Source organism: Camellia sinensis, chromosome 7 (genome assembly GCF_055761805.1).
Source record: "Camellia sinensis isolate YWXY chromosome 7, ASM5576180v1, whole genome shotgun sequence".
NCBI lineage: Eukaryota > Viridiplantae > Streptophyta > Magnoliopsida > Ericales > Theaceae > Camellia > Camellia sinensis.
In genome coordinates, this window is record NC_138967.1 from 144,054,623 (window position 1) to 144,067,241 (window position 12,619).

A 12,619-nucleotide genomic window follows, 5' to 3' on the forward strand; every position below is an offset into this window, starting at 1 on the left:
GAGATGTGATAACGTATATGAGATAGAACATTTCAAAACTTGTTTATATATACATAAACATGCCAATCCAGATATACAATATTTACAAGGTATTTACAGAATGTACTTCCCAAGACCTGACTTTACAGAGCATACACATAGGCTAGCATGAATACAAAAACAGTCATGGCTTTAGGCTTCGTTCGGAACCTCCTCGGGAGGCACAATGGTTGGCTGACAAAACAAAACAGAAGGCCGTCAACTCTGGCCCTGGTCATGTGCCGGCTCACCTACATACATAATAGAAACTGTGAGCGAAACCCCAGTGAATAATAACAGAGTAAAGGGGTTTTATGAATGATGTCCAGCACAAGTTAGGATCCAGTATTTGAATCAGAACATATTCAGACTTCAAAACAGAAATAGATTTAGATACACACTCATGTTCATACTCAGGTTTTGCATAAGATCATACGTTTGGTACATGGTACACCCATTAGCTATCAGATCAATTTGGTCCAGAGACCCACATGCATAGTTGGTACCAACGACCATAAAGGTCCATATCTTGCGCGCAAGTAGCCGCGGTATTGTTACCCCTGGGCGAGGGCCACGTGTAGATTGGCCGCAGTATTGTTACCCCCGGGCGAGGGCCACGTGAACTAAGGGTGCCACAAATACTTTTCAGAAAATTAGACATTCATTCATAATTCGTAAGATAGCATTTCAAAAAACAGATCATACCGTACCAGTCAGAAAATGCTTAAGTTAAATATAACTTTACAGAGTTATTACTCACAGTGGGCCTTGAGATAGACAGACGGGGTAAACTTGGTCAAACGGTACGCGACACGTGACCTACACAACACATAACAGATGCACACTTAAAACACACGTTTTAATTGTACAAAACTTATTTCGTTGGCTCTTAGTGTGTTTCTAATATCTTATCCTCATTATGGGGTCTTAAACATGGCCTAGCAATGCCTAGGATGGAATGAGGATGCAAAAATGCATTGAAAATCATTTCTCAAATTTTGCTGAAGATAAGGTCCACGCTCGAGCGTGGCTTTCCCCGCTTGAGCGGACATGCAAACAATGAATCTCCGCTCGAGCATGGACTTCCCCGCTCGAGCGGATTGCAAACTTATGAAAAAGTGCTGGATGCATGAAATTCACTCTCGACGGGCGCTCGACCCCCGCTCGAGCGTGTGACACAGACCCTCGCTCGAGTGTGGCTTCCCCTCCGCTCGAGCAGACTGCAAAACACACAAACTTCTGGGTATACACATTTCACGCTCGAGCGTGACTCTCGCCGCTCGAATGGAAGTGCATGTACTCAGGCTTCACGCTTGAGCGTGAAAGTCCTCGCTCGAGTGTGGGTCAAATTTCTAGAAAATCCAGATTGACGTCCAAGCATGAAACTCAACCCTTAAGCCTTCAAAACTCATTTTTCTGGGCCAATATTTGAGGAAACATATAATAACTCATAAAACAACATGTATTAAAAATCATTTCAAGAAATCATGACCCAAGAGCAACCCAATTTGTGCAGAATCAACATGAACTTTATGAATATGCTATTACTTCAACATGCAAGAACCTCTTTGAATTCAAATCCTCCAAAACATAATCAAACTTGATAATTCGATGGAAAACAAGTTGAGTGACCATAATGTGAGTGAAATTAACACATGCGTGGAAGAAATCTTAGAATTCAAACTCAAAACAAGGAAATTTATGCATGCATGCATGGATTGATTCTCAAAACCACACATTGCTAAGTCTAGACTTTAAATACCAATTTCACCATAAATCTAGCAAGGACAACTCAAATTCATAATTAAAAGGATGAACTCCCTACCTTAGGTCTTTAATTCTAGGTATGGAAGCTCAAACATGCAGATTCTCTTCAATTCTCCTAACTTCAAGCCAAATCCTAGCTGAAATCAAGTTGTTCTCTCCTACACTCTCCTTCTCTCGGTTTGGTCACAAGAAAATGAGCAAATGATGCATCCAATATGTAATAAAGCAAAATAAAGATTGTCTAGAATCAAGCCACTAAGTGGCAAACTTGTAATAACTCAAACAAGTGTAAATTAACATCATTTAATCTAATTCAATCATACCAAATCAAATTTTAATTAAATCTATCATAAAATCACATATATTCTAACTAGTAAGAAATACTAATCAATTTCAAAATCGGGTGCCGATAAGGCTTTCAATTCGCAGTTCAAAGTCTAAACATGAACAGATCATTTATGGTAAACAGATAGAAACACAAAGATAATGCAATACATATGTAAATTAATTCCGGGTTCCTTCTAAATTACTGTTAGGCATAACTAATCATGGATTAGCATTAATTGGAGGTCGGGGTTATTACAGTTTCCCCCCCTTAAAAGAGTTTGGTCCCCAAACTCGAATTACCTTCATTCTGGAACAACATTGGGTCCAACGGGAACAAATCTGGATATCTTTTCATCATGTCTTCCTCGGTTTCCCAAGTTGCATAGGTCCCTCCGTGGTTTTGCCAGTCAACTTTTACTAGTGGTATTTCCTTATTCCTCAATCTTTTGGCTCGGCAGTTCACAATCTGGATAGGTTTCTCCTCATAAGTGTAGTCATCTTTCAAAAGCACATGTGTCGGTTTGATGACGTGGAGTGGATCTCTCAAATACTCCCGAAGCATTGATACATGAAAGACGTTATGCATATATTCCATTACCGAAGGCAAGGCTACCCGATACGATACCAGATTGATCTTTTCGAGGACTTCATAAGGTCCAACATATCTTGATGCCAACTTGCCCTTAACACCAAACTGAGTTTGACCCTTCATTGGGGTCACCTTTATGAACACATGGTCCCCAACTTCATATTCTCTACTCTTCTTCGGACATCAGCATAGCTTTTCTACCGACTCTGTGCAGTTTTCAGGCGTTGCTGGATTAGTCTCACTTTCTCGGTTGTTTCTTGCACAAGTTCTGGCCCCAACAAAGGTCTATTACCTACTTCAGCCCAACATATCGAAGAACGACATTTTCTTCCATACAATGCTCCAGGGGTTGCGCTATTCCGACGTTAACTTCCAACCCTAGTTCGGTTATGTCAGTCAGGTCGACTGGACAGATATGATGACTTCCTAGGGTGAATTCTGCGACAAAGTCTGCCAAGGCTTGGGTTTTTATCGCGGTTCTGGGTTGGAACTTGATGTCGAACTGTCCCAACTCGACTACATATTTCAAGACTCGTCTAGAAAAGTTTGCCCTCTCAAACAAAGCTTTTAGTGGAAAAGCTGTGAGGACGATTATTATGTGGGCGCGGAAGTAATGCGACAATTTCCTTGATGCCATCATCAAGGTTAAGGCCAATTTTTCCAATGGTAAGTACCTGATTTCCGCGCCCAGCAATGTCTTGCTGACATAAAAGATAGGCAGATGTTGGATTCCTTCCGCTCGGACCAACACTGCGCTGATTGCGTGCTATGAAACTGCCAGGTACAAAAATAGTTCTTCTCAAAGTATTGGGGTTACTAGTAGTGGTGGAGAAGACATGTATTCTTTTAAACTTTCTAGGGCGCGGTCGCATTCTTCGTCCTACTCAAACTTGTCCTTTAAAGCTTGAAAAAATGGTTGACATCTGTCTGACGACCGACTTATGAACCGGTTTAGCGCGGCTGCTATACCAGTGAGATGTTGTACTTCTTTTACTGAGTTGGGCCTCTCTAGATCCTGAATTGCTTTGATCTGAGAGGGGTCTGCCTCAATACCACAGTTGGTCACCAGGAAGCCTAGGAATTTGCCAGATCCTACGCCGAACGCACACTTGGATGCATTAAGGCGTAGCTTGTGCTTTTTCAGGATCTGAAACATCTCGCCTAGGTCCCTGAGATAGTCATTCTTATCCTTTCTCTTGACCACCATGTCGTCGATGTAGGCTTCCATTGTTCTGCCTAACAATGGTTCAAACATCTTGGTGACCATCCGTTGGAATGTTGCCCCTGCGTTCTTAAGGCCAAAGGGCATGACCTTGTAACAATATAGTCCTCTTGGCATTGTAAAAGATGTGACCTCCTGGTCTGGCTCATATATGGTGATCTGATGGTAACCTCTGTACGCATCAAGAAAGCTAAGACAGTTGTGTCCTGCCGTCAGACCTACTAGTTGGTCTATTCGTGGAAGAGGAAAGCTGTCTTTTGGGCATGCTTTGTTGACCGTTTTGTAGTCCACACAGACATGCCATTTTCTATTCTTCTTAGGTACCACTACTGTATTGGAGATCCATCTGGGGTAGTGCACCTCTCGGATAGCTCCCGTTTCTAGCAGGTTTTCTACTTCTTCCGCCACTATCTCGGCATGGTGGAGTGCCGATCTGCGAGTGCGCTGTATAATTGGTCTGACAGTTTGGTAGATATTTAATTGGTGACAGATGAAGCTTGGGTCAATGCCAGGCATGTTATACGGCGTCCAGGAAAACACTTCGATGTTAGAGGTCAAGAATTCCATGACCTCTATTCTCTCAATGCTGGACATAGATGAGCCAAGCAAAAAGAACTTATCCGGGTTCTTTTCATCTATTCTTACCTGTACCAAGTCCTCTACTGCCTTCTGTTCAACGGCTTTGCCAACATCCGCAAACAATTAATTACTCTCGGGTTCTTCCACCATCTGAACAAACCCTTTGGCAACTCGGTTGCCATTTACTGTGACGAAGCATTACTTGGACATAATTTGGTCTCCATAGACCTCTTTAATTACTCCGGCTTCGTTGGGGAACCGCATTACTTGATGGTAGGTTGATGCTACCGATCGCATGGCGTGCAGCATGTCCTCCCCAAGATTATGTTGTAAGTGGATGGGACTTTCAATACCCAGAATTTCACTTGTTTCGTCATGTTTCCTGCTCTGACTGGGAGGATTATCTTGCCAATTGGCCACTCTGGCATTGAATTGAATCCGATCAGGGGAGATACGGCAGGTGCCAAGTCTTTGTCCTCCAGCTTCAACTGTTTAAAGGTTTTGTAATACATTATCTCACATGAGCTCCCTTGGTCAATCAAAACTCGCTTGACGTTGTAATACTTGATGCGAAGAGTGACGACTAGTGCATCATTGTGAGGGCAATATATCCTTGCCAAGTCTCTGTCTGAAAAAGACATGACGTTTGTGGCCTCTGTTTTCCCCTTTTAATGGTGGGTTGTGCACTTAATACCTCCCTTAAGTGCTCAGCCTTCTTTATCATGCCCTTGAGCTCACATACTCACTTAGGTTTGTATACCCCATGTATTACGTTTATCACGCCTTGAGGTGGGGCGTCGATCGGCGTTCTTTTTGGGTGATCGTGGTTCTGGGGGGCTGGCTATGTCCCTCCTTCTATGTATCGATCCAGGTGCCCTGCTGCCACTAATTCCTCTAGATGCTGTCTTAATGGCGTGCAATTTTCAGTGCGGTGCCCCTTTTCCTTATGAAAGGTGCACCTGGATCTTTCGTCGTAGTCCTTTTGTGCTTCTCCCAGCTTGGCTGGCTATCTGACGAAAGGTTCATCACGTATCTCGCTGAGAACTCGGTAGATTGGTTTCTTGAATACTGCGGTAATGGCAGTGCGGATTCCCAACCATCTTTTATCTCGGTCCTCTTCGTTATCTCGCCTGCCTCGTCCATTCTTGCTTGGACGTTCTACCGTGTTCACCTTTGCCGTAGTCTTCTTATCTGGCGCTGCTGTTGCACTAGATTTTGCCTTACTACGGGCGCCATCTTCCTCTACCCGAATATGTTGGTGTACTCTCTCCATCAAGGCTTCCATCGTGAGGGGTGGAGTCATAGTAATTGAATCTCTCAATCTGTTTCTAACTGAAAGTCCTCTTTTGTATTATACGATGGCGAGATTGGTGGGGCAGTCCCCTATCTGGTTGAACGTCTCCCAGTAGCGACTGCTGTAGGATCTCAATGTTTCCTTGTTGCCCATGTCAATGGAGAGTAGCTGATCGATCTCCACTGGGGTCTTGGTGTTCGTTCTGAACCTTGTCACGAATGCCTCTACCAATTATGCCCAGGAGGCTATGCTGCCTTCTGGTAGCCTTTCGAACCAGGTTAAACCTAGGTCGCCAAGGCTGGATGGGAATAGGATGCATATCAAAGCCTCGTTCCGCTGGTATACTGCCATGACCTGACAAAAGTGGCTTAGGTGCATGTAGGTGTCTATCTTTCCCTCGTATGTCATAAATTTAGGCTGGATGAAGCCTGAAGGTAATGGTGCGTTCTCAATCGCAGGAACGAACGACGAGCTATGTAGCCTTGCCAATGCTTTATCTATTGGTTCGTAGGCAAGGTGCGGTATTGGCATTCCTACCTCGATGCTTCTGTGCGTCCGAGGAACCAACCGCTGAAGGGCTGAAATTCTATGCGGGTCGCGTGCCCTATCATCCTCCTTCCATCGTGCTCTCTCTTCAAGCACAGTCCGTAAGTCGGACGATCTAGGCAACTCTGTTTGCCTGGATGATGTCTGGTGCCTATGTGAGGGCCGATAAGTGCTTCCCTCAGTGTAAGACCTCAATGATCTCGTTCTTTCAGACCTGGAGTAACGAGTTTTGGAAGTCCTTAATTGAGTATCGCCTGTTCTGAGGCTCTTACTCTCTGCTTGCCATGGCGTGGTATGCCTTCCACAATCTTCAGAGTGGCGAAGGGGCGTATTGCTTTTGCGCCCCTCTCTTGTCGTCACCCCTTTTCCCTTGATCTGGCGTTTCATGGCCTCCATGTTTACCGCCATCTTCCTTATTAGTTCATCTTGCTCTTTTACGCGATCCTCCAGAGCTTGAGGGTCGATTCTTCGCCTTTGCCTTTCAGGACTTCATGAGCAAGAGCGGCGAGGGCTGTTGTTCTGCCTTTCCCTTGCATCCCTCCGGGATTCTGTCGCTGGGGCTCTAAGTTCGCCATGAGAGGGATAAAGGGCAAACCTTCGCGCCTCCCACCTCCCTCTGGAGTTTCCCCGTCAATGGCGGATTGCGGCAAATCTTTATTGTGCGCCATTGCGTCTAATTTAGCGAGGAAAGCTTGATCAAGAGGTTTTGTTCTTTGTTTGATAGTTCCCATAGACGGCGCCAATTGTACGGGAAAGAAATAAACCTTCTCGTATAATCCTGTTGATCAAGTCTGCGCTCCTTCGTACGACGTCGCTTTATTCCCTGAAAACACAAACGTGAACTAGCCGGCGGGTGTGTGCCGGATACCTCTCAGATGCCTAAGTCAGCAAAATAGACAAATAGACAAAAAGCTCTGTGTATTCGGGAATCAAAGTTGTGTTACCTCTCCATAGGTGATGTTATGAGCTTTTATAGGTTCCGTGTGGCATAATCCTAGTAGAACTCTTACTCCTCCATGTAGAGTCCTCCTAGGAATCACATTCCTGAAAGATAATGTTTATCCTTCAACACCCCCTTACTGCTTAAACCAAGTGACATGGTTTTACCATGGTTGGATGTCGATACGACCGAGATAACATGGCCATGCTAAAACCGCAGACTAGACCGAGTTCCCATTAGCTCGGTTCTTCCTTTCACTGCGTGTACCTTGGTTTGACATATTCCGACTGGGTTGTCTGAGACCGCACTAACCACAACAAGTTTGGACCGAGCTAACCAATAGCAAGGTCTTGAAGAAACCTCAACATACTTCGGCTCAATATGGTATGACCGAGCTAACTGCTGCTCTGAGTGTGGTGACCGAGCTAACGGCAGAGCTCTGTTTCATCGAGTTAACCCTTGCTAGGTCACTTCCATACCTGGACCGAGCTAACTCCTGGACTACGGTCCACTTACTAAGCCCTTCTCACTATGGCCCATAGAACGGCCCATTACCCAACTCGGCCCAATTTACTCATAAATTACCCTCTCATTCAACCCAAATTCTCACCCATTTAAAATGAGGTACACTAACCCTTCCTATCTTAACCTATCTAGCCTATTGTTTTACATTAGAATTTTTTAAAACTAAAAAAATATGAATATTGATTGTAAAATTGCTCAAATAATTAAATTTATCAAAATATAATAATATTGCAAATTAGTATAGTTAAAAAGAGGCGCTGAACATGTGGATTTTTTTTAAAATTTTTCTTAGCATGACTATAGGAGCCTTTTTTTTTATTGGAATGCCGAATAGAATGGGTTCAAATTGGCCCGATTAGACAGAGCGCTACAACATGTGAAGATCGGCCATTGCTTCTTGAAAACCGGTTTGAATCATAACCTAACTTCAACCCATCAAAAAATATAAATAACAAGAAGTTGATGATCCAAGATTAAAGAACATAACAAATGGGGGTACTCTCAAAATGAAACAAAACAAGAAAAATCCAAGTATATTAATTTATTTATTTATATTACAACAAAAATACATGGTGTGTCCCTGTCCTAAATGGAAACATCTAATCTGCTCAAATGTCAAATATCAGCAGGGAAAAAAAGAATTTATACTCTAAAGTACAATATATCACTAGTAAATAAATACAAAACCTCCCTCACCACAACACATGGGGGTTTCCAAAAGAACTATCTAAAACATAGCAACCCACAAAACATAGTGTCTCTCTCTATGTGATCCATGCTCTCTCTCTATACTACCTGTTGTGACCTAGTACCACCATACCCATTAACTCCATTTTCTCCATTGCTAACATGAGGGTATTTTGGATCCGACCCATTCTTCTTCTTCCTACTCAGTACCACAAACCATGTAAAGGCTTCCAATATACCGGCAATGGAGCCCAAAGCTATGATGATGCCAATGTATGCTCTCTTCCAGCTTTTGCCTGGGTTCAAGATATCAAAGCCCTCAAAGATGTTCATAATGCTTAGGATAATCACGGCGTACCCAACTCCCCAATGGTAGATGTTCCAGTATAATCTGTACTTGTGATCCTTCTTCGGCCTCAAAAGGAGCGCAAATACCTAAATTTCGTAAACAACAACAATTTTATTTTAAAAAGCTTATATATACGCAGGGTTGGAGCTAGGACTCGTTCATTAGAGGAGTCAGAAGGAAAGTTTGAAGTAGATTATTCGTGGGTGGGTGGTGTATCGGGGCCAAGGATCGTCTGTTTACAAAAGTTTCTATGCATCTGTCCCAAATCACTTATAACTATTACTCATAATTAATGGATATGTCTTGAAATATGTGAATCTTGAGATTCTCATGATTGTGAGTGATTTGGAACAGAGGTTCAAGAATTTTTGAAAACATAAGATCTTTACTGGTGTATTGGGCTAGGGTTACTTCATTAAATAAGTATTAAAATATTACTCATTGTAGGTCGATTGGCTCGATCAAAAATTATAGGAGACAATATTAGGCACATAAAGCTTCACAAATGGTTAATTCAATTAAAAACTATTGATCATCACATAAGGAGCCAATCTCTTTTCTCTAGCAGAATTTAATTGCTTTTAGCGAAAGTGTTTTTTTATTTTTTATTTTTTTAATGTGATTTTATACAATTAAATAGACTAATTCTTTGTTTATTGCAAAAGTATTTTTTTTAATATGTTATTACTAATAGCTTTTTAATAGGAGACTGGATTAAATTTTTTGAGGCAAATACACGAGCCATTATTTTGAAGTACAACTCCTATACAGAGCGTTCAAAATGTTTAGAGGTATCAAATTGAATTTCAAGGGGCAATTACATTGTTTTTTTTTGTTTTTTTTTTAATTGAAAAATTACATTTATATAAAAGTGAGCTTTATCAAAATTTTAAAGGGGCCATGACCCCCTTTCCTCTGCCCCTAGCCATACTATGTGCCTGCCGGTGGTGGCGGTATGAGAGTGAAAATTGATGTTAAAGTTGAGAAAACAAAGTGAGCATTGAGGGTATACCTGAAGTGTTCCAAGGCAGAAGAGAGTGATGCCAATGTTCCTGTGGGTGTTATGTTGAATGCCAACTGAATCGCTGCCGAGTTTAAGACCGGTCGCCCATCCGGCAACGCCAACGATGTAGGCAGCGGACTGGCACGTAACATGTAGGTAAAACCATGCTGGGTCAGCTGACTTGAACGTCTTCAAGTATCTCGCAATTATAGCACCCACCGGCAACAAGATGCCCCAACTGATTGCATTCAGTATTCCATGAGTCTGCAAGTTTCCATTCAATCAAAATTAAAATCGAACCCATGTTTAAATCAAATGAATTGAATTGAGTATGTGATTATGGTACGCCCCCTGATAGCAACCAATGCAGAATTGTAATCTTAAAAGTTACATAAGGGTGTTTTTGAAAATATTCTTAATCATAAGGGTATTGTTGAAAGTCCAGGGGCAGGCGCCCCCTTGTCCATCACCAAGGATCCTCTAGAGTGAAATTTTTCTAAAGTTTCCTAGAGTGCTACATTGTGTGGTTGAGATTTATTGGCAAGTCACATCAGAAAAATTGATGTGACTTGCCAGTAAATCTCAACCACACAATATAACACTCTAGGAAACTTTAGGGAAAAATTACTCTAGAGGATCCTTGCTCCTTGTCCATGATGCATCACAAGGTGGATTTTAAAAAATGAGAAGAATATCGTATGCTACGTCGTCTCGTCTTGTCCTAAGATCCCTCACTAATATATGATTACGTCAAGAACTTCATTGTATGATAGAGAGTTGATTCGAAACAAAGTGACACAAAGGATTCACCGAGGGAGTCTAATTTGGGGGAGTACATACTTTCTAGTAAGAATCTTGAACAACTAGAAGAAGACATGAGATTTCAAAGCCATCAATGAAAAGGAAGGAATAAGCAAACAAATTCAGGGCTTGCCCAAACAATAAAACATTTAGGACTTGTATTGTTTCATCTTACAGAGAAGAATATATTGGGATTTATGATTAAGGATATTCCTACTAATCATGAAAAAAAAGAAAAAGAAAAAAAAAGGAAAGTAATTTCCCATCACACAGTCAATTAAACAGATTCACCGTGTGATAGAGAAGTAATTTAAGATAGAAGAGAAATCCAAATAGAACACGACTCAATTGAGGGGAGAGAGAGAGAGAGAGAAGATGACTTACATTTTTCTTTCGCATCTGGGAAGCTACACCTCCACTGTTGGAACTACTAGTCCCAGAAAGAAAATCCACAGTCCCAGTAGATAAAACGTTATTTCCAGTTGTTGGATGCGCACCTGGATTCCCTTGGGAGACCGGTCCAGCTTGCCAAAGCTGGTTAAAAGTGGTTCCATTACTTGGAAGCACCAAAGTAGCATATATGAGCATATCACTGCTGACATACTCGACGGACAGGCTCGGCACGTTGAAGCTGAGGTTACTCGGGGCCAACGTGGTGCTGTAATCAGAGACCGACGATGTGTAGGCATGTGGTAGGCCACTAGAATTGTGTAGGGCCACAAGGGCTTGTGACCCTGCCATTTTGTTCCCATTAAGGTTGAGTGCCCAAGCCACCCATGTCGATGTATCGACGTTGGTGTGGCGGAAGGCTATGTCGACCGTGCCATTTGTCGGGTGGTAGTTCCAGTGAAGGTAGGAATTTAGGTATGGAAGATCATTGCATTTAGAGTATAGTCTATTGCTTGAAAAAGTGTAGCTTGCACAAGTTTGAGCATAGGCCGAGGCAAATAAAGAGATCAAAAGACATGAAAACAGAGCAATTTTCAAAGATTTGTCCATTGAATCAATACCCAGATTTTCAAAACCTTGGAAAACCAGTTTTTGGTATTTGGGTATGTCCCAAATGATGCAAAAAACTGGGTTCTAAGGTGTTTTGGGAATCTGGGAATCTGGGTATTGGGTGCTTGGTTTGTAAGAAGGTGTTTTGTTTTATAGATTTTTGTGGGGTGGGAAGGAGATGGGAAAGTGGTTGTGTTGGTGATCAGTTTTTTGAGGTTTTGTTGACTGATTCTTTTTGTGGAATGAGTGAATTTGTATGGATACAAAAATAGGTATAAGTCCAATGGAAAGAAATTAATTAATAGGTATGTGATGGAGGCAACCAAGAAGGTTGTTGTCTTGTGGTTGGTTTTTTGTTTTGTTTTGTTATTTATTTAATTATTATTATAACGTGAAGTTTCTCAGCTTTGAAATCACTCTCCTCTCTTTTAAGGTCTTCATACACCAACCACCCTTGATGTGTATTCACACCTAAGTTTCAAAATTTTAAAATTAAAAAAACAAAAAAAAAAGTCTCAATTTTCAACTTAAAAAAGAAATGATAGAAAGCTTACCGTCTAGGTTTGGCAAATGTTTTTTCTTTTTAGAAGATTTTTATTTATTTAGTGAATTCTTTCAATTTTTGTCACTTACATATATATTAAAAATATATATATATCAAATTTTAAAAGATTTCAAAAAAAGCTAGTAATTCGTTAGTGAACTTTTTTTTTTCATTTAAAAATTTTGATTTAATTGTTTAAATTTTAGTTTAGAAGCATCTATAAAGTTCAAATTTAAGCTTCTGTTTGGGAAGTAGGTTGGATTTTTGATTTTTTAATTTTTTTGACTATTTTAGCCTGTGGCTAAAAAGCCTGGTTTGGGAAGAATTTTTTTAGCTTTTTTGACTTTTTGACTTTTTGGTGAGGTGTCTTCCTGTTCATTTACCAAAGTGCCCTTGTTGTTGTTGTTGTTTTTTTTTTTTTTTTTTTTT

The 12,619-nt window shown here is 41.3% G+C and overlaps 1 protein-coding gene across 1 annotated transcript; it reads right to left on the minus strand.

Annotated features, from left to right (window-relative positions):
- Positions 1-8,314: 8,314 nt before the first annotated feature.
- Positions 8,315-12,093, minus strand: LOC114301649 (cytochrome b561 and DOMON domain-containing protein At5g47530). The gene is made up of 3 exons (XM_028246611.2): positions 11,032-12,093; positions 9,856-10,110; positions 8,315-8,929 (listed from the first exon to the last, which is right to left on the minus strand). The coding sequence occupies exons 1-3, from the start codon at positions 11,644-11,646 to the stop codon at positions 8,594-8,596; spliced, it is 1,206 nt and encodes a 401-aa protein (XP_028102412.2). The 5' UTR covers positions 11,647-12,093; the 3' UTR covers positions 8,315-8,593.
- Positions 12,094-12,619: the final 526 nt, after the last annotated feature.